The sequence below is a fragment of the Schistocerca nitens genome, chromosome 10 (assembly GCF_023898315.1).
Source record: "Schistocerca nitens isolate TAMUIC-IGC-003100 chromosome 10, iqSchNite1.1, whole genome shotgun sequence".
Taxonomy (NCBI): domain Eukaryota; kingdom Metazoa; phylum Arthropoda; class Insecta; order Orthoptera; family Acrididae; genus Schistocerca; species Schistocerca nitens.
Window position 1 is genome coordinate 166,168,069 of NC_064623.1, and position 23,506 is coordinate 166,191,574.

Sequence of the window (23,506 nt, forward strand, 5' to 3'; positions counted from 1 at the left end):
AAAGTTAGCTATTATTTTATCCTGATTAGAATTTAACCACATCATTGACAAAATTGGAAATAAGGCATACAGATAGGTTATTGCAATGACAAACATATATCTCAGGCTATGCAGCACATCAGCCTATTGCGATAATAATATTTTTGTGTTGAAAGTTGTTGCCTTGGCCAAGTGACAACAAATTTGTCACATTCCTACCTAATCTAGGCCTCAGGCTTCGCTACAAGTCAGTCTTTCAGCACATGTAGTTTTCTTCCCACTCATCATATCAGAAGAGCCAAAAGAAATCATTACTTTCACTGATTCTCACTGACTGCTGACAATTGGCTCATGAATCATCATGCATACTTGCCAACTGCAGCACACACCAGAGGAAACCAAGCTGGGTACGCCATAACTGCAGTCTGTTAACATTACCTGCACCAGTGTAACACTTTACTTGGGTATGTCCTATCTCTGAATGATGTACCCAATATTTTGAGATTAGCAGATTTCTCTTCATCGTGATACAATATGTGTCTTTAATCATTTGGCTGCTGCAGATGTGTTTGCCGCATGTTAATCTGAGTGTTGTGTCTTTATTGTCTAAGGCATCTACGTGCACTGAGGAGCACACAACTCGGCTTCTACTAATGCTGGGCCTGACTGGGTTGTCTGCTTCACCCAGTGCTGAATATTTCTGGAGTACTTTCTGCAACGTCTCCTTCTGTCACTCTTTAAGATTTGTCACCATTGGAAGGAACAATGTTGTAGATGTAAAAATTTGTTTCTGACTTTGAGTGTTGGCTTCAAATTAATGGTTGTTACAAATCTGCAGATATTTAAATTTAAAGATTGGCTTTTCCTTCAATAGCTTCTGATGCAATTTCAGTAACCCATTCTCATAGATAATATCACTTTCAAATCACATCAGTTGTTCAGTGCTTCTTCATAGCTACATCTTAATAATACAAAATAGTGTTCCATGTGTCTTTGTGCTATTAAGCAAAGAAATTAAGAAATTTGATTTTATTACAATGAAAAAACCAGTCCCAAGTTGCAAATTTCACTTTTATTTTTTATTCACTTGATGACTAGTTTTAGGCTGGGACCCATTTTCAAATCATTGTAACATAGTCAAAAATAGTATTTCCGAAAATGCAAAGACCATGTCAAAAATGTGCAAATGAACAGTTACAGTGCACGCAGATAAGTATAAGAGTTATGTGTATACACTGTAACTGTTGATTTGCACATTTTTGATATGGTTTCCGCATTTTCAGTTATACCATTTTTGACTATGTTACGATGATCTGAAAATGGGTTCTGGTCCGAAGCTAGTCATTGAGTGAATAAAAAAAAAAGTGAAATTTGCAATTTTGGAATGGTTTTTTCGTTGTACTGATTAACAGAAGTTGCTGACCCACAGCTATTTCAGTGTGCTGGAAGTTTGTAATTGGATTTTAGTTAAACAGATATTATTGGATCACACATTGTCAGCCACTTTTCGTACATGTACAGATTATACTATTTTGTTGCACATCGGGGATGAAAGCTCTTAATAATAAAGTCCTCCTTTACAGTATTTTTGTAACCATAAGCGTCTGCTACTGTGGTGAAAAAAATATACTGATTGTCCATAACATCATTCTCAGGTATTGGAATTCATTGCGAACCACATTAAAAAAATTGTAAAGTGACTTTTATTGTAGCATGAGACTTATTTAGCAGCTTCATGATCGATTTTTTGCTAGACTAAGGGGAGTGCTTAGTCACAGAGAATGACAGTTTCAGTATCTACAATATGCACGAGTTTACTTTGCAAACATTATATCCATGAAACAGCTCTAATGCTGTTAAAAAATTTGGCAATGGTTTCTTAAATTTGTGGTAACATCTTGTCCCTTGGAGATGTACAATACAGGGCTCTGTCACGCTGTTAGTAATATTTCATAACTTTGATATAATTTTTGAAATTGGGCTTACATAATCCAATATGTTCATCCATTCTTGTGTGTTTTCTGGCACAACAACTCAACCATAGGCAATGACAAAAGTCAAGACTTGTATTGGCCTTAACAGTCTACTGAAATGCACAGAAGTGATACATTTTATGTGAAGTTATGCAATAAATCTTCAGGGCAATGGAAATCAAGCTGTACAAATATTTTTTTGTTGGTATATCATAAAGAGATGGAAACTTCAAACAATGGAAAATCCAGGATGGAATGTAACAATACCAGAGAAGGAAAGTTGCTACTCACCATATGGCAGAGATGCTGAGTCGTGATAGGCACAACAAAAAGATTCACACAATTATAGCTTTCGGCCATTAAGGCCTTTGTCGTCAGCAGTAGCCACACATAATTCAGAATCTGTGGAGGAGTTATCACTTATGTTGATAATGAATAAGTCATTCTCTGTGAGACTCTTCATGTCACTGTGATCTCTTCCTCAATACAGGACCTCCTCAATAGAGGAGCTGATAAGAAAATCATGATGATGCCTGTCATGATGAACGGTAAGAGCTAAAGCGAAGTCAAATACAGCAAAATGAGATCACAACAGAGAAAGTACTCAAACACAGGTCAGCAACCAGAACTGTGGAAAGCTACTGTGGTATGGGGCAGAAAATCCACTGTATGCTTAAATTCGACAACAGCATATGTACATAATGGGGTGGGTACATTTGTCATTAGCACTCGGGGAAAAGCAAGGAGGCTGAAGTTAACTTGTCAGTAGCGGACAAGGAAAACCCAGAGGCAATGCTTAAACTTGTCAACAGTGTCCTGGGGAGAGGAGGAGCATGACAAGTTAACTCGTCAATATCTGTGAAAGAGTTAAGCATTCAATAACAATGTTGTTAGCTAAGGCAGTTATTCCCAGCCATCTTATCCAACAGTGAATTTTGTCCTGGATCTACAAGTATCTCCGTGCACAATGTTCAAGAAAGCTAATATCAATCCCACCATTTTACTGCTAACATTAAGAAATCCCATAGATATATATGAGGTGTGTTTTTTAAGTAAGGTCCGTAGTAGACACTAGTTGTTGTAGACATGCCTCGAAAACAACTGTGCTCAGTTTCAGCTCTGTAGATAACCTGTACGGTTCTGTTCTGCGCTTTCAAAATGTTTAAGACTATGAACTCGCCCACTGCATGTGAGGTTTACTCAGTGATACGATTTTTGTCAGCAAGGAACCTGTCTGCTGCATAAATTCATCCACAGATTTGTGAAGTGTGCGGTGATACAGTTATGAGTGAAAGCAAAGTGCGTAAGTGGGTATGAGAATTCAAAGGTGGCCATGACAATGTCCATGATGAGGACCGCTCCGGTCGACCTTCTTTGATTACAGACGATTTGGTGGCTTCAGTTGAAGTGAGGATTCGTGAGAACAGGTGCTTCACAATAACAGGTCTCTCAAATGAATTTCCTGATGTGTCAAGATCAGTGTTTTACAACATTGTTTCTGAAAATCTCGAGTTTAGGAAACTGTGCCCCCATTGGGTCCCAAAACTCACAACAGAGGACCACAAAAACCAAAGATTTGAGTGTGTGATGAAGTTCTTGACTCATTATTGTGAAGAAGGTGATGGCTTCTTGAGTCAGATCATAACTGAAGATGAAACACGGGTTTCGCATATCATGACCAAATAGAAGCAACAGAGCATGGTATGGATACACACACACACTCGCCTGTAATGGTGAAGGCCAAACAGACACTGTCCCAGCACAAAATCGTGATGTTGGTGTTTTGGGATAGGCATGGTGTTTTGTTGGTCAAGTTCATGCAATGAGGAACCACTATCAATGCAGAAGCATTTTGCCAAACCCTGAGAAAGCTACGCAGAGTGATTCAAAACAAAGGACATGGCATGCTGACAAAGGAAATTGTCCTTCTCCATGACAATGTGAGACCTCACACTGCAGTTCTGACCCGCAATTTATTGGACATGTTTGGCTGGAAAGTTTTAGACCACCCACCTTACAGTCCTGATCTTGCACCGAGTGATTACGATCTGTTGCTGCACCTCAAACAACACCTCAGTGGCAACCGTTACAATGATGATGAATACGTGAAAACGGTAGTGAACTCTTGGTTATCGGAGCCGGTGGCAAGTTTTTATGGAGAGGGTATTTTAAAATTGGTTGAGAAGTGTGATACATGTTTTAAAAAACTTGGCAACCATGTTCAAAAATAGAGTGAAGTATGTACTTTCTGAAAATAAATTTACTTTTTTGAAATAACTTTTCACTGTGTACTTATGTTCAAACGGACCTTACTTAAAAAACAGCCCTCGTATTATCCAATTCTATCAGACCAGGGCTGATGCATTCCAGTAAAAGCTTACTGATGTAAATTAGCATCAAAGACATTTGTTGAGCAGCTCCATTAACAAGGTCATAATGTTTGCCTGAGTCAAGAAAAATATATTTTGTAAATCTTCACAAAGACACCAAAGTTAATGTTTCAGTATGACAGTATTCCATAGTTTGTGGGATATCAAGCTAAGCAACAGTAAGATCTCACATCTACTCTATGACCTACTTTAATACAGTAATTGAGGAGCTGTCCATTCTAATTGGTTTTTGTTATTACAGTTTTGCCTGAAAATGGTATGGACATAAAATGAAGAAAAACGATTTTGAAAAATATTTTTATTTGCATTACATACAATAAATATGCAAGATATTTACAAAAATGCATGTTATACAGCTTATTGTATGCAGTTGTGAAGTTTCATAATGAAATAATACAATGAAAGCATGATATGTTAATGAATTAGAAAATGAAACCTGACAGAACTTATGGAGATTTACTTACTGTCAATGTAAAATGTAAGTTTTGACTGTAATTTATGGTGCACATCATCCAGTCCCATTTCAGGACTGGCATGTACAGAATGATTTTTTGTGATGATTGTTTATTTGATCTTACCATGATTTTATGAAAAATATAAAATATAAGGATATTAGAAGAGGCAGTGCATTTTATATACATGGATGTTTCTGAATTTCTGACATGATGTTACTTTTTCATCAGTTCGCATAGATTATTGGGATAAAGCAACAAAAAATAATAATAAGAGGCTGTATGTGACACAGAATTAAAAAATAATCACAGTTGGTGGTAAACACTGAGACTACCGATGTGATCTTGCGTGGAAGAGAGTTAACTGTAGTCATCGCTTTTTCTTCTTTCATCTCCTCCATGCAGAGTTTGTAGCTTCAGCTGTAATTAAAAAAAAAAAAAATTCAGATACTTTTTATTGGTCAGCAGTAAGACTCAATACTGATAATAATAATAATAATAATAATAATAATAATAATAATGTTTCTTGTCCCGTGGACCTTTTTATGTGCTGATATGACTTATCTCATTATAAAAGAGTACTCAAGTTCTTATCATTTGCCAGAAGTTAATATAAAAGGAGAAGAAACATAAAAACTATGATAGATGCAATAGAAACTGAAAAGAATTTTAATAATGACAGCTACATGTTCATAGTGTTGATAGAAATGCAAAAACCATTGCATAATTATATTCTTTTATGATGCATGGAATGACTTTCCATAAATGGTGTTAGCATTGGCGAATCTTCTGTTGTGAAGAATGGAAGATGAGACTGGTCTACAGATTTGTTTAGCCATCATGGATATTTACACTTACAGCCCAAAAAATATATTTGTTGATGGCGTTTCTCTCCAGTATCAGGGACAGTTTTCAGGTTACATTACATTAAGAGCCACCAGTTAAAATATAATCACAACTGTCGTAACAACTTTGCTTCGCTTCAAAAAATAAATGATGGATTCATGTGCTCTGAGATGAATGTTTCTAAGAAGATATCCTCCATTCTGAGAAGATTAATTACTGTATGCTTCCAAAAGAAGTGGGTGCCTTCATCATTGATATCTCTTTTTGTAGATTTGTTAAATTTTTGGCATTGTAAACCATTGTTACACCAAAGCCATAAGAAGTTTTTGTGTTTGAATGAAAATTCAATAAATATTTAACTATTTACTACAAAGTGTATATGACATCTCAACCAACACATTTATGTACCAGTATTCATTCGTGCATTAATCATATCACACACTGTAAATGATTAATGGATTGTAGGAACACAAGCTTAGTGTGGTCATGACACACAGGTATGCAAACAGTTTCCTTTTTAAGTAAAGTCTTTTCTCAGCTTATCAAAGTCAAAACTTGTATTGTAAGACCACACTTGTTTAATGGTTGTGTAGAGTAAGTGTAAATTTCGAGAAACTGGTGCAGCTGCACAAGAATGTAAACAAAGTTCTGCCTTGTAGATATTATCTGGAAGCAAGCAGTCGAATAAGGACATCAACTCTTCAGGTCAATTACTACTTTTTTTTCAACAAGTAGAAATGTGAATAGTAATAACAGAGTAACTGAGTGAGAATGTAACACTATCAAAAGGAAAATTCACATGAGCGATCTAAAATTATGATACAGAATTTCTGGCTATTACTTACCTTCAGGTACATACAAAAATACTTAACTTTATTCTAGTTTTCAGAAGTAATAGTTCCTTCCTCGGGGAGGAGAAATAGATTGTCAAAAATGAAAATGGAAGAGCAAGTCAATCAGATCCCAGGATGAAAGGGACACTCCCTAGAAATTACACAATCGATTTTTGTCTGAATTTGGAAGTGCGCAAATGGAGTATTACATTGACCAGAGTGTGGGCTAGTTTTTCCAAAAAAGTTTTAATTGCTTGAAAGTCAGGGAAATAAAGAAAAATTTAATTAGTGATCCGAGGGAAAATTTTTGTCTGGATTTTCATAACTAAATGAAGAAAGGTAAATGGACACATGGGGTATGAAACTGACCAGAGTGAGCTCTAGTTTTGCAAAACATATTTCATTGCTTGTAAGTAATAAAGGTAATTAAGAAAAATGTAATTAGTGATATGGGAAAAAATTGAAATATTTCATGATCAGCTGCGATTAGCTATTGTAAATGAAGTGTCAAAAAGTTCACCTCTTCAAGACCTAGATATTTTGCACATAAAAAGTTACAGCAGTGTAGAAATTGTGCAATTCTTTCTTTCGTATTGAAAAAATATAAAAAATATCAAATTATAGCATAAACCAAATCTTTCTTCTTTCTCTTGATCTGTATACTCTTAATAATTTAATATTTGAATATATTATATTTCGTGCTTTCTGAAAAAAGGATGGTAAGCTGTTCCGTGAAATGATTTGTCTAAAAGAGAGAAATGAAACATTTAACATGCCTCATTTGCTATACATGATTTTAAGCATTATTCAAAGGTGCATTAAATGTCACTATAATCTATTTTCTTAGGTTTGGACAAATCATTTCACACTACAGGTGACAATTTTTTCAGAATTTTTTTCCAACTTTTCAATGAGTCAGTCAACATTACTTGGAATTTTGCCTCATTCAATTTTGTTCACCTCACAGATCATGTCCATACAGTTTCTGTATGTTTGTTATGTGATATGTTAATATAATGAAGTAATGGTGGTTGAAAGAATGAGAGAGCACTGCAGTTTTAGCAGCCATGAGATACAATTTTACAAAATTCATATATGAATTATGTTAATCTGTGCTGAAACAAAATAACTATGATTTGATTTACAAGAATTCCAACAGATTTAGTTTAATGCATTCTTGTAAAGTACAGCAGGCAATTAATTATCATTAAGATGAAAAATGTGTATATGTAAACATAAACTTGATATAACAAAGTATTTCAAATTATGAATGTACGGCACTACAGTGGCATATTCCATGAATAATTTGACAACAAAGTATTAGAAAATACCAAAACCTGATATTTATATTCTGTGTATTGACTCATTGCACATCCAAGCTTACGTGGATCCATGTCCCACACAGAAATGTACTTTTTTTTTTTTTTACAAAGCCCATGCTAACTCCTCTGTTGTATAACTTACCAACCTTAGGTCAATTAATAGCTGCAAAGTTTGTAAAAATATTGATAAATGACACTTCCCACATTTTACAATCGTTTTAGGCTGTATAGGGTTTAATTTTATTGGGTATCGGTCTCTTCACTTGTTATTGCATTGTGATATCAATTATTTCATTTCATAATTTTTGTGACTTTGGGTTCAATTGGAGGATTTTATCTCTATTCTTGAAGTTGTTTTCATTTAAATAACACTTGTGTATGTATATCTGTCACATCCAAATCTAATATACAATAATCATGATCATGTTGAGCACCACAGCTGATGCTAAATAATGACTAATGAACACCACATCACCTGTATTATTACACCTTTATGATTTTATGACTGGCTTTGATTTTAGAACATCTTCAGGTTGCGGAGATGTGCTAAAGTCATGGCATAAATGGTCTGATCATTGTATGTACTGTTAAAGACTAAATTCAGAAACAGTGATCACAAACACTGTGTTGACTGGCTGGCAGAAGTACGGTGGGCAGACATGGCATGTTCCATACTGTACACAGCATACCACGCCTGCTCGTCATACTTCTGCCAGGCGGCAGCAGAATGTTTGTGATAGTTGTATCTGAATTTCATTTTTAACATTGTATATGACAATCAGACCATTTATGTAATGACTTTAGCATAACTCAGCAACGTGAAGATTTTCTAAAAATGAAACGAGTTGTGACATCATAAATGTGTAATAATACAGCTGAGGCAGTGTTCATTAACCATTAAAATGTTGTACAATAAATTTTTTTATCACCTTATAGAAGTGTATATATTTGAAAAAGTTTTATTTATATCTTATAATCATACAAAAATTTAAACTGTATGTAAATTACTTGAAAAATACTAATTTTTTGAACCACTCAGTTTATATTTTTGAATTGTACTGAACTATTTTTGGCAAGCATATATATTCTGTTGAATCAGTTTAAGCCTGGAGTTAGACTGAGTTGATTATGATGTTAAGGTACAAAGCTGAATGATGTTAAGTTACAAAGCTGAAACTAACATTTTATAATTAAAAAACATGTCTGATAAAACTGAAGGAATTAATTCATAAAAAAACAAAAAAAATCATGTTTACATTTGCAGCACAAAAATCTAGATGAATCTGGCACTATAATGGAAACTGCAAATCATCTATTTACTAAGGACTTTCACATAAATCAACAATACAAAAATTACCTTAGCCAAATAAATTACCCAAGCACAACTCAGGAATTGCCCTCACAACTTTACTTCAGCCATTACTTCTTCTCTTACTTTTTAAACTTGCCGTATGCTGTTGCTAAGCTGGTTTCCCTGCTACATCCTTTCTTCCTGACCTGCTAGTTATGCAAGACATGCAGGAGAACTTTTGAGAAGTTTGCAAGGTAAGAGAGGAAGTACCAGCAGAAAAGGTTGTGAGGGTAAGTTGTTAGTTGACCTCGGGTAGCTCAGTTGAAAGGCAAAAGCTCTCATTTAAGTCCTGCTCCTGCACACAGTTTAAACCTACTAGGAAGTTGCAAATGTGCACATGTTGCACATGTTGCTGAGGAGTGAAAATTCATTCTGGATATAAAAGATAAGCAAATATATTTTGTGCTTACTGCTCTCAAATTTTTCTAAAATATTGCACCATATCTGTTATTTAGAGTCATATGCAATTAAATTTAACTTTAACTATTTAGTTGAAGAAAAATGTTAAGCTTATAATATGGTACTCTCAGAAAAAATAAATATCATACACAAGAGTGGAGCAGATGGATACAATCAAGTCAAATGAATGCAATGGTACTTGCCTGCAGTGCTCTAGAAGTTGTACCAGTCAGACAGCCAAGACCGGGACTTGGCCCACAGGTATCCGTACGACTGTCCGTGGGGGCGCAGGGCCGGGTAGTCCCAGAGGAGGGGGGCGTGCAGCCGGTGCCTGGGGTATTCCCACGCCTCGGGCCTGCGGTACTTGGCACCAATCTGGGGGTACGGGTCCAGCAGGGGGTCACGGCGGTCCCACGACAGGGGCTCAATGGTGAAGGGGTCGATCATCACTGACAGGGGCCTCCTGTACAGCGCTCCACTTGGTGTGTAGAGGGGCCAGTCTGAAAAGTAAAAGCCAGGAGTTAATGAGCAATGCAATAGTCAAAACTGCTGGCTGCAGCAGCTTGCCACAGCATCTCCATACATGCATTCTAGTTTCTGTTTAGATTTATATTCTTCTTGGAATATATACTGAGGAGGCAAAATATTATGACCACAGGCTTAATAGGATTTATTAAAGGACATTTCTATATACCATGCGTTGCACTTGAAATATTTATTTGCCAAACTGGTATTAAGGTGTACAACCCATAGTCAGTGGCATCTGATATAGAGAAACAAACAACTGTGTGTACATCAGTTTCCACTACATGACAACTGTGTATATAACAGTAGAAGCAGCAACTCCGTAGCAGTGATATGCATGTCAGTTAATACAGTAGGATATGAAATCTGTCTTATCACATAGCATACAGCTTGTTGTGTATGTTACTGCATTTAAATATTAGACAGTGGCAAAGTGTTGATCACATCTGACATAACCGTCACATGTCTAAACAAGTTTGCAGCTCGTAGTCTAGTGGCTAATGTTGCTGCCTCTGGATCACGGGGTCCCGAGTTCGATTCCCGGCCGGGTTGGAGATTTTATCTGCCCGGGGAATGGGTGTTTGTGTTGTCCTCATCATTTCATCATCATCATCATTCGTGAGAATGGCTAGATTGGACTGTGTAAAAACTGTACTGTGTAAAAATTGGGACTTTGTACTGGCGCTGATGACCGTGCAGTTGAGTGCCGCTCAAACCGATTATCATCATCATCATCATCATCATCATCATCATCATCACCACCACCACCACCACATAGTCTAAACAAGGAATTGACAGGGCAATGTGTGTGATATGTATGTAAAAAACAATCTTTGGACAAATGGTATATGAAGGTAGAATACACAGAAGGTACAAAATTGCAAAATAATCCAACATATTATGTCAAATTAGACCATTTTGCATTCAGGGTATGGAGGGACTCCAAACCAAACTTGTTAAGTTAAAACACTGTTGAACTTTTGTATATTTATCATATTATGTAACTGTTCATTAAGTGTGTTGTCCGCTTGTTTCATTGTATGTGTGTACATTTTAACTTCTTCTAGGATATTTAATAATCTGCCTTTTTCTACTTGATGAAGAGTGGTATCTTTTCATTAATGTCACTGTCAGAATGCTTTCTGTAAGTGAGCACTGAATGCTGAAGGATTGGTTTCACTAAGATTAATATATTGTCTAAATTGTGTTTTGATGTTTCTCCCTGTTTGCCCAACATAAATTTTATCACATTTATCACATGTTATATATTTGGCTCTTATATATATTCCGTATATTCTATAAATGTACATCACATATGTATACAGATATGATCTTAGAAATAACAAAAGACAGGTAATGTAGACCTTGTGACCTGTAACTTCCATGTTTACACCTTGTGTTATGTCAGACATGATCAAGAAGTGTTACTACCTAAGATCTGAATGCAGTAACATACATGATAACCTGCGTACTAAGTGATAGGATGGATTTCATATCCTGTCGTATTAACTGACACATGTCATTGCTACAGAGTTACATAATACAAGTAGACTTATATTTTTGTTATTATATATACACAGTTTGGTAATGTTATAGAAACTGATTTACATAGAGCTATTTGTTCCTCTGTATCAGATGCTAATGACAATGGGTTATATATATCTGACTACTGGTTTGGCAAATGAACATTTCAGGTGCAGGTAATGGAGCACAGAAGATGTCCTTCGATAAATATCTTACAGCTATAGAACACCAAACATTCAAAGTTTTATAGTGTAATAGGGTGTTAGTTAACCTTTGAAACACAATGCAGTGATTTTGTATGGCAGATCTTTGGCAGTGGGGATGGGAGGGGAGGGGGTGGGGTGTTGGTTTACTTCCAATAAATTATGGGCTGGTTGTTTATGGACATGAAGCTGGTTTGAAACTTCCTGGCAGATTAAAACTGTGTGCCGGACCGAGACTCTAACTCGGGACCTTTGCCTGTCGCGGACAAGTGCTCTACCAACTGAGCTACCCAAGCACGACTCACGCCCCGTCCTCACAGGTTTACTTCTGCCAGTACCTCGTCTCCTACCTTTCAAACTTTACAGAAGCTCCTGGTTCGCAGGAGAGCTTCTGTAAAGTTTGAAAGGTAGGAGACGAGGTACTGGCAGAAGTAAACCTGTGAGGACGGGGCGTGAGTCGTGCTTGGGTAGCTCAGTTGGTAGAGCACTTGCCCGCGAAAGGCAAAGGTCCCGAGTTCGAGTCTCGGTCTGGCACACAGTTTTAATCTGCCAGGAAGTTTCATATCAGCACTCACTCTGCTGCAGAGTGAAAATCTCATTCATGAAGCTGGTTGATAGCATCCCAAATTTGTTCCATCGAGTTCAGAGCAGGTGCATTTGGTGGCCAACACATCACAAGTTTATTGCCGTACTCCTCAAACCAATGAAGCACAATTCTGGTCTTTTAACATGCTCAGTTAATCTGTTAGAAGATGCCTTTGCCACTGTGTGGGACATTGAGCACAAAAGCATGCAGGTGATCCACAGTAATTTTTATGCGTTTGACAGCTTTAATGGTACCTTTGATTATTGCACAGGTCCCATTGAAGACCAGGTGAATGTCCCCAAAAGCATTATATTGCCTTGACCAGCCTGCATCTGTGATGCAGGGCACGAATTAGGAGCCGTTCTCATGGTTGATGACATAGTCAGACACAACCACGGGTCTGGTGTAACAACGAAAGTGATTCATCCAAGCAGGTGATATGTTTCCAGTGGCCCAATCTTGATGATCCCATGCCCGTTGTAATTGACGATTTTCTTGTGACTATGTGAGAGCATATAGAGATCATCTGTTGTGGCATATCATGTTCAATACCATGTGCTGAGCCATGGGCTCTGAAAAAATTATTCCTGGGCTAGTATTGCACTCTGTCATCATATCTGCCACAGATGACTGCCTATACTGTTTTCCAGAGCTTGACATCTACTTGTGGTTTCTCCATCCTTCATCCTCTTTCCAGAGATTCTCATGACAATAGCACATTAACAACTGGCTGGTACACCATTTCTGAGGTGCTCGTTTCCAGGCACCAGGTTGTGTCAGTCTGCTATTTGCCAAAGTCATTTGCATGAGTGGATTCCCCCACTAGCAACCGAATCATCACTGAGAGAGAGAGTATACCATGCCTATATCCTTCTAATGCTCTTTTATCTACACACTCTAGTGCAGGGTGAAAGTTCATTGTGATGAAGCTATAGGTCTGCTGGAGAACTGTGAAGCTTGGAAGCTAGAAGAAAATTACTGGCAGAAGTACAAAAACATGTTTTCCTTCACTCCATTTGCTTGTGGAACAGGAAAGGAAATAACTACTAGCAGCACAAGGTACCCTCTGCAATATACCATATGGTAGCTTGCAAAGTGTGTTTGTAGATGTAGATGTAGAAGTAGAAGTGGAGTTGTGAGGGCAGGTCGTGAGTTATGCATGGTCAGCTCAGTCAGTGAACATTACCTTCAAAAGTCAAAAGGTTATGGGTCTCAGTCCAGGTCAAGCAGAGGAAGTTTCAATAAATTTAATGAAACTTTATACAGGCCATTTGAAAGTGATATTAGCATGAAGCAGAAGAAAATGTATAGATATGAGAGAAACAATGAGCTAAACTTCTGCAAATTACCTTCTGTTGCCATTAGAGACATTCAGCAGCTAATCAAAAGCTACAAGAATAAATGATCTGCAGGCTGGGATGAAGTTACTTCTTGTCTATTGAAGAAATGCATGCAATAGCTAGCCAGATCATTAGAAAGAATCATGAGAATAAAATAAGACGCATTAGGACACGTACAGAGGTACACAAACAGTAATTTTTCCCCTCTCTCAATACACAACTGAAGTAAGGCCGACAATATGTTATATTGGTATGATGGACCCTCCATCACACTCCATATTGCGGCTTGTGTAGTATATATGTAGATATACCTTAGTCTACATAATAAATTTGTGTTTGTAATGAGTATATTACCACTAACTCATAACTACAGACCAACTTCCTCAACCTCAATCTTAGCAAAGTAATCATGTTAAAAATCATAAGGAGCAGAGTAACACTATAGGTGATTTTCAGCATGGTTCAGAAGTGGTCCCAAGAAAGGCTGTCTGCAACAGTGAAGTTCATCCACTGTGTGTTAGTGAAAATAAATGAGTGTTACCAAACAGCAGGAATATTTTTAGACCTCTCAAAAGCTTCTGACAGAGTCTTACCAAACTTGTAAACAGTGGTGCCTTTGGGAAGTCACCGCTTTTACTAGAATCTTACTCAGAAGGTAGACAACAGTGTTCGGAAGATGTGGTGACAACGGAGAGGTTATTAAAAAATAGATTGAATACAAGAAATATAAATTTTGATTTGCCACAAAGCCCCATTTTGTGTCCTATCTAATTTACATGCTATGTGAATGACTTCCTAAGTGTTGTCGACAACAAGCACCGGCTTATTACATTTACACTCGTGACATATCTGGAATATGCTAGGGACAGAGTGCAGTTAGCCAAAATACTGAAGTACAGAATCTCACTGAAAAAGCAAAAACTCATCTTGAGTACCTTATTAAAAGTTACGAGTTAAGTTTAGTGAAAACCAATCTCATTTATTTTAAACCAAGTGGCATAAGTAAACTGCCTGATGAGAATGAGGATATTCTGACACGTGCCTGTTCTACATGAAAGTTTTTGAGAATATATATAACTGATACTTTCTAGTGGAATCAATAATTAGGTCATTTAAGTAGTAAATTAACATCTTGTTTGAATGTACTAAGAAGAATAGCTTCCTGTCTTTTTATTGGATTTGTATACCCCTTTCTGTTTTATGGAATTGTATTGTGGACTGGAAGCAGCCAAACTAGTTTGAGGAAGCTCATTTTATATCAAAAGAGAGCAACAAGAATTATGACAAAATTAAAGAACATCACACAGAAAACTGCTTATTAGTTTTAATATTCTGACTACTGTTGTCTCTGCATGTTACAAATCATTATGCTAATTGAGATGACACTAAAGTTACAATTGGGAATATGCAAATCTGTAGATACAATATGTAACACACAACCCCCTCTCATATGATCAACACAAAGCTGAATTGCCAGTAAATAGCATATATTCCAAGAGATCAGTTGGTTCATCATTCAGTGCCAAATGACTTGAAATCTTTGTCTGGGATAAATTGAAAATGAAGATTAAACCATGGCATATAATGTGGAAAAGTCATGAATTTGTCTTAGAAATGAAATGATGTGTTGTTGTTGTTGTGGTCTTCAGTCTGAAAGCTGATTTGATACAGCTCTCCATCTGTGCAAGCCTTTCCATCTCCGAATGACTATTGCAACCCACGTCCATGTGAACCCACTGTACTTCTTGTCTCTGCAATTTTTAATTGTAACTGTAGCTACAGTTAATATAGCAGAGCTTTTTCTTGGTTATATGAAGTTTGTCCTAATTTTTTTTTATATTCTTTTGTACCTGTTTAAACAGTGAACATGACATGAAAGTCTCAATCTCTGGCTAGATGATGATTTGCACTCATTCATGAATGTCTCTGGACTATGGAAAAAGGATGTATGATTAGAACTCTAAAATAGACTTAACATAAAAGCTTAAGATGCAGTTGTATTAATCTTAATGTGGAGAATTTGAGAGATTATGGTCTTAGAATGAGCCTCAAGTTAGTTCATAATGGAAAATATATATTCTTTATAAAATAATAATTGTTTATTGTTTTCGAGACACTATGAGTGAGCCAACTTAGAGAGTAAAACACAGAATGATGTAATAAAGTAACTGACTGGGATTAATTTTAAAAAGGATGGTACACTTGGTGATATACTAAACAAGAAACAAAACTATTTATGTGTTTAGTTTAAAAAAAAAAAAACATGCTTAGAATGTGTGGAAAGTACAGTGCTGTTATATTTCCACCCTCATGTGTGAAAATTAGAGAAGTCTTTTTTTCTGGTATGAAAGAAGATGGTGTAGCTAATGTATAACATCTATCATCCTAATCACAGCTTTTCATTTTAACACATTACATGAGAGACTTCTTTGTACTCCAGTTTTGAGGCATGACTGCTGCTCTGTTCCTAACACAGAGTCCTCTATTTGAGAAAGTTGGCACTGGATTGATAGCTATTTCTTTTTCTCACAAACAAGGTGAGCTATGAGAGTTTCGGTGTCAGTCAGAATATAGAGGCTGTTGTTTCACTCAGTGTTTTGGATAGCTGATAGTGATAAATCTCATACAAAAAGTAGTCTTCACCGTGTGACTTCATCAGTACGTACAAATTACTCTCTCTCTCTCTCTCTCTCTCTCTCTCTCTCTCTCTCGAGACTTAGAGTAATAAGATAGTGTTGTTAAAAGAAGAAAGTGAAAGGAAACCATAGCGCAATGTGGTCCAAACATCAGATGAAGAAGAAAAGTTAGTAAAATAGATGTTTACAGGAAACAAATGAATTAGTTGTTACAGCCATGCCGATAGTTTGATCACAATTATGATCAAGATTTGATAAAAAGGATCACAGGATATAAAAACCTATGAATTGTCTCAGTGGAAAATATGGTGAAAAAAACTGATAACAGACTGGTACTCACCTTCACACTTCTAAAATAAATACTTGTTCGACCTTAGTAGTATTGCCCCAGAAGTTTATGTGTCAGCCATGCACTAAGTGAAAGTTATTATCATTCCCTTCTGCATGTCTGCAGAATAAGAAATATTTGGAAGTGCGAAGCAGGAAGAATTTAATTTTTTGGTTAACTTATACACATTCTGGGACAATTTTGGTTTATCATCCATCTGAGTGCTGAGGAACTTCACACACACAGACTCATCCAGTGTATGGTCACTGATGTCAATACTCAAGCATAAATATTATCTGCACAGATCCCAATGTAATGTGACACAGCTAATTAAAAAATATTTAACCACTTCCTTATATTTGGGATCATGCCACGAGTGACACTCCAGAGCTAATGGGCATTGTTAGCATCAAGAAAAAAGGTAGTAGAAAAAAAGTGACAGATCTTCAAAGCACAAAAGCATCTATAACAGAAATAATGGATGAAAGACTTCAAAAAGCCCATATTACATCTGCCTACTTTTCTACTATGGGACACATATATATATGTAGTGTTGGCCATTTGACATTATGTGAAGAAATGCAAGTTTGGATACAGTATAATTTTTGTGATTGGTGCCACATTTGTCCTTGGCTACTTATCACTGTCAGTGAAGGTAATCCCATATACACAACAGATTATATTTCAGCACAGCTCATTTAAGAAAATGAAATGTTCACTCATTATATAGGAGGAGTATGCTATCCACATAGCTGCCAGTGTAATGTAACACAGCTTAATTTTTTGTATCATGCCATTTATGACACTTTAGGACCAATAGGCATTACGGAAAAAAAAGAACTAGAAACAAATATAATATAACATAATTTCAAAGCAACAGCAGCTGCATTAGAAGTAATAAATGAAGGACTTCTAAAAGCACAGATGACTTCTGCCATCTTTTCTACTATGGGATGCACCTGTGCGAGTAGTGATGGGTACTCCATATTATATGAAAGAATGAAAGATACGATAGAGTATCATTTTCACAGTGTGTAACGTATTTGCACTTGTCTATTCACCACTGTCACTGATTGTAATCCTGTATGCACATCAGATTATATTTCAGTAGAGAACATTTAAGAAACAGAAAAGTAGTATTCACCCATTACAAAGAGGGAGATCAGTAGGCAAGTATAAATGCTACCCACATAGTTGGCAATGTAATGTGACACAGTTAATTTAAAGACACATTAGTACTGTCTGACATTTTGGATCATAGAACTCCAAAGCAAAAGCAACTGCAACAGAAATAAAAAATGAAGGACATAAAAAATACCACAGATGACTTCTGCCAATTTTTCTACTGTGGGACACACTTGTGTGAGTAGTTGTGGCCATTTCCATTATGTGTAGGAATGAAAGATTGGATACAATATTATTTTCATGAAGTGTGACATATTTGTTCTTGTCTACTCACCACTGCCAGTGATGGCAGCTCTGTATGAAAGAGGGTATCTCATGGTGACTGAACACTTGGGTGGCCAGTTGTATACTGCACACGTGTGAGCTGCTGGGGCTGTATTTATAGACTTGTTGTGGGAGGAGACCTCCCCCTCCTGATTGGCTGCCCTGACCCAATGCCACTAGTGGGAAGCCGAACTGTATCCCCTGAAGGTGCCAACAAAGGTTTCCACACAATACCTGTGACGCAACTATTGTACCACTGGCCTCTGTCCGGCCATTTCACTAACTCTCCATGACTTTGGCGCCAAAGGACTCCCACCGTGCCAGATTTTACGCCTGTCTAATTGGCTCTATACTGATCTCTTTTCTTTAAAGATTTTTTAAACCATATTAATCCCTACTTCAGTTTCCCATTACGACAACCTATGAAATATACTCAGTAAACATAACATATAGCTTTTACATTTTGTGCTAAATGTTACAAGCTGTCAATATCTTTCTTTGTGTTTAAATTTCAAGCAGTATCAGCTTGTCATTTTATAGGACAAGAAACCAAGACAATTTTTTTATGTAAATAGTCACTTGTAATAAAAAGTAAATGTACATTTTCTCATGTAAAATTCAGAAATATGACACAGTTCCTCCATATCTTGCCTGTATACCACTGCCATCCATCTATATAATAGAATGAACATATTTTACAATTAAACATTTAGAATTTCTACTCAGAAATCTAGATCGTTACCACCATGACACTAAAATCAAAACACAATTTTATTGTAACACATGCCACAAAACTAAAAATAAATTTGTTGAATGTATGGAAAAAATAAAGTCACTTCCCAGCAAACATCAGGTCAGCCAGTATTAAAGTAAAATATGATACAAAGTGAAACAACTTCTATTAAATAATTGTTTTTATTCTGTTGCTATATTTCTGACAAAAAAATTAATTTTCCTAAAATCTCAGATTCTTCTTAATATATATTGTGTGTTCTGTTGCAATCACGCAGCTGTGATTTTTTTTTTTTTTGGTGGTATGCTTACTTAATAAAGCAGACATGTAAGAAATATTTGCCAATATAGTTCCATGTATTATCACCAGGAGAAGTACTTTTGTTATGTGGTTGTGTTTCATGTGTGTGTGTTGTACTGAACTATCCCATAAAAACTGTACAAAAATTTGTACAGATTCGATCCACGTGGAAATAAAAAATGAAATGATGTCTTCTTGCTTAAGATAGCTGCAGTTTGTCTTTCAGAGCATCACCATTTAAGTCTGTAGTAATGTGATTTGAAGTCATCTGCGCAAGTATCAGGGGTGTTGACACAACTAACTTAAAAATGGATATTTCATTAATTTATTTTTTCATCTGTGGATGCTTCACACATAAACAGCTATCATCATCATCCATTAAAGAATTTTACACATGCAACACTTTCACTGTGAGAAGTAACTGTGATGTGAAACAATTACATTGTGAAAGACTGTTTAACATTTTAATTTGCAGGAGAGGAGAATTTGGAATGTTCCCAGAAATTCCTTATTTGCCTGTGAGAAACTTGAGAGGAATCTGGCTAGGCATTTGTAGTGAGTGTGCATTCTAACAATAGCTCTGAGAGTCATACATTGACCTTGAGGATTTTTCTGTAGACCAATGTATTCCTGAAATCACAGGTGTTTACCTACATTTTCAGACACACCAAATAGTTCTGTGTCACTTCTCTAGCTAATTTAAGAAAACTAAAATACGGAAGCTGTAGTATGTGAGTGATGTTCCAACACTTTTATTCTCATTAGCTGCTTCTACAGAAAGTGAGCCCAACAGTTCCGGATGTGAGATGCTGAAATACTGATATATACTGACCTCAATATGCTGCCCCAGCAAGTCAATGGTATACCGGAAATATTACAACTATTATTGTCTGTCAGCTGCATAGTATTTTCAGTTTGTAAACAAACCTTGTTGTGTGGCAGAAGACCAGGTTTTGAAGTTCAGTATGCGATACACCACATCTCACATTTTCCTTCATTATAATATCAATCTAATTAAGTCTAATTTTGTATTGTTATTTACTTTACTACTCTAGTTAGTGAACAATGCATCTCTTAAGACATTTCTTATTCTAGGACAGCAAATGTGACAGAGCTACTTTAAATTCCAGAAACATATATTCCATTAACAGGCAACAGAATCATCCATTTTGTATGTGAATTGATTATAATAATCAATACTAACAGACATACAGCAACAGAAGAATTAAAAGTAATTTATTTTGTGGAATTGCCTGGTTTTCTCTATATATGGCCCCTCTTTTAATTATTAACACTCTCTCTCTCTCTCTCTCTCTGTGTGTACCACAGAGTAAAAATACAATAACATATTTAGTAGTATCCAAGAGTTAATAGCTAAGGCAGAATTGACAAACTACTTGGACATACATGTTGATGAGGATCTGAGCTGCAAAAATGAAATCAATTTGTTCTGGAGCTTGGAGCTTTTAAAACCCTTCATTTCAGCCATTCTTGTTACCAGTCTCAGAGGGGTACAATCAACATAGAAATGTAATTTACTTTTATGTAGCAATGTGTGATGAAGTAACACTGTGAGGTGAATACATAAAATGATTGAGGTAACATTATAATTGTGATGTACAGCTGAAAAGAGTTGTTCTGTAACTCCCTCTGTTCTACAGAAAGATTTTTATTTTCAAATTTTTTATTTTATGTAGCAGAGAAGAATCACAGAGATACGTCTGTGAAAAACTTGTTGCTTGGTGCTCCACAGGTTGTATTTTCTAAATGACATATTGCTCTACACCATGAGCTCCATGTAAAATATTTAATTATCAGACTACTACCCAGGCAGCTCAATGCACAAATACTGGACCGCAACTGAATATTTTTTTAATGCAGCTCTTGGTATAGGCTCTTTTAACAAAGAGCTACTTCTACTATTAAACTAAATATATTTCACTGTTTTATGAACTCATGTGTAAGAAGGCAGAATGTAACTGTGTCTGAATATCAGTTATGTTAAATAGTGTGTAAATTGAGACCTACCATGTCACTCATACATGTTAAACAAGTGATACAAGGAATATGTAAATAAGTGAATGTGTGTACTTGTACATTAAAAACAAGAAAAAAAGACAAGCCTTTCCTTTGTGGTTAATATTGTGATTCTGTAGTTGTTCTATCAATACTTTGCTAACACAGTGGAAAACTTGTCCCACATTTTCCAGTTGTCTGTGGAAACAGTCAGTTAACAGTTCAATACTTCAGCTTGCTTGTTAATACTGATAATCAAGCAGATGTTTTTTGCCAACCAAGCAGATCTTTTTTAAGTACCACACATATCTTAGTGTTCTCTAGTATTAATAGATGACCTTACCTGTCTCTCTGTCAGTGAAGTCTCATTTCTCATTGTTATTTTGGTGCTGTGAGATATTGGATAAGCACAGTGGCTTGTGATATTTTAGTTAAGCACAGCAAGTTTTCTGGTGTTCATAATTTTGCTTATAAAAATATTTACATGACATTTACTGTGAGGTTCCAAATAAACCAAGGAGGATACGAAATGTCTTTACTTTTAGCACAATGTGTGCTATGTTCTTAATGCAATGAGAGGAACTGGCAATGAGCGAAAGCTTTGAAGCAATCCATAAGCTATGTCCAGCTGGTGCACTGGATAGACAATTAACTGCCAACGTCTCTCTTTGAATATTGACCCAGAATACAATTTCACAGTGTAACAAATATACAAATTTTCAAGACTGAAGCATCTGATATTATTTCCCTAAAATTCAAGCAGTCCTTGTGCCTTTTATTAGCAGACAATAGTAAATGACTAAAAGAAAAGATAATCTACATCTTCATATATACTTGTTCTTTTCTTCTCATCCTGTCTGGTACATCTCCCCAGACTTAGGGTTCTGGGTGACTTTTCCGAAATTTACCCCTTTTCCAAGACATCTCCAGTCCTTTTCTTTCACCTGTCTTTCCTTCCCCTTCAACCCTTCTACCGGAAGAAGGAGCCACTGGCTCCAGAAGCTTGCACAAGTATAATCTTTTTTTATGTGTGTTCTGCCCCCACTTGGTGAGTAGATTTTTTTTATCTATCCAATTACATTATACATCTAAAAAGAAAGATGATGAGACTTACCAAACAAAAGCGCTGGCAGGTCGATAGACACACAAAAAAACACAAATATACACACAAAATTCTAGCTTTCGCAACCAACGGTTGCTTCGTCAGGAAAGAGGGAAGGAGAGGGAAAGATGAAAGGATGTGGGTTTTAAGGGAGAGGGTAAGGAGTCATTCCAATCCCGGGAGCGGAAAGACTTACCTTAGGGGGAAAAAAGGACAGGTATACACTCGCACACACACACATATCCATCCACACATACAGACACAAGCAGACAAATATGTCTGCTTGTGTCTGTATGTGTGGATGGATATGTGTGTGTGTGCGAGTGTATACCTGTCCTTTTTTCCCCCTAAGGTAAGTCTTTCCGCTCCCGGGATTGGAATGACTCCTTACCCTCTCCCTTAAAACCCACATCCTTTCATCTTTCCCTCTCCTTCCCTCTTTCCTGACGAAGCAACCGTTGATTGCGAAAGCTAGAATTTTGTGTGTATATTTGTGTTTTTTTGTGTGTCTATCGACCTGCCAGCGCTTTTGTTTGGTAAGTCTCATCATCTTTCTTTTTAGATATATTTTTTCCACGTGGAATGTTTCCCTCTGTTATATTCAATTACATTATACTGTGCACAGTGGGGGGTACCCCATCACTACTAGTCATTTCCTTTCCATTTGGCTTGCAAATATAGTGAGGGGAAAATGACTGTGTATGTACCTCCATACGAGCCCTAATTTCTCATATCTTATCTTCATGATTCTTAAATGCAGTGTATGCTCACAGCAGTAGAATTGTTTGGCAGTCAGCTTCAAATGCTGGTTCGCTAAATTGTCTCAGTAGCGTATCTCATAAAGAATGTCACCTTCCCTCCAGGGATTCCCATTTGAGTTCCTGAAGCACCTCCGTAACACTTATATATTGTTTGAACCTACCGGTAAGAAATCTAACAGCCAGTGTCTGAATTGCTTCAATGTCTTCCCTCAATCTGATCTGGTAAATACTTGAGCAGAACTCAAGAATAGGTCACACTAGCATCCTATATGCAGTCTCCTTTACAGGTGAATCACACTTTCCTAAAATTCTCCCAATAAACCCAAGTCAACCATTTGCCTTCACTACCATAGTTCTCAGATGCTTGTCCCATTTCATATCGCTTTGCGACTTTACGTGTAGATATTTAAATGACTTGACTGTGTCAAGAATGAGACTACTAATATTGTATCTGAACA

At 36.5% G+C, this 23,506-nt stretch overlaps 1 protein-coding gene across 1 annotated transcript in view; it reads right to left on the bottom strand.

The window, feature by feature from the left end:
• Positions 1-4,625: 4,625 nt before the first annotated feature.
• The window catches only part of LOC126210383 (uncharacterized), a 242,126-nt gene continuing 223,245 nt past the window's right edge, over positions 4,626-23,506 (bottom strand). The window contains exons 6-7 of the mRNA XM_049939612.1: positions 9,749-10,045; positions 4,626-5,214 (exon numbers count right to left, since the gene is read on the bottom strand). Coding sequence (XP_049795569.1) covers positions 9,759-10,045 — 287 coding nt within the window. The 3' untranslated portion in view covers positions 4,626-5,214; positions 9,749-9,758. The remainder of the gene's footprint in view (positions 5,215-9,748; positions 10,046-23,506) is intronic.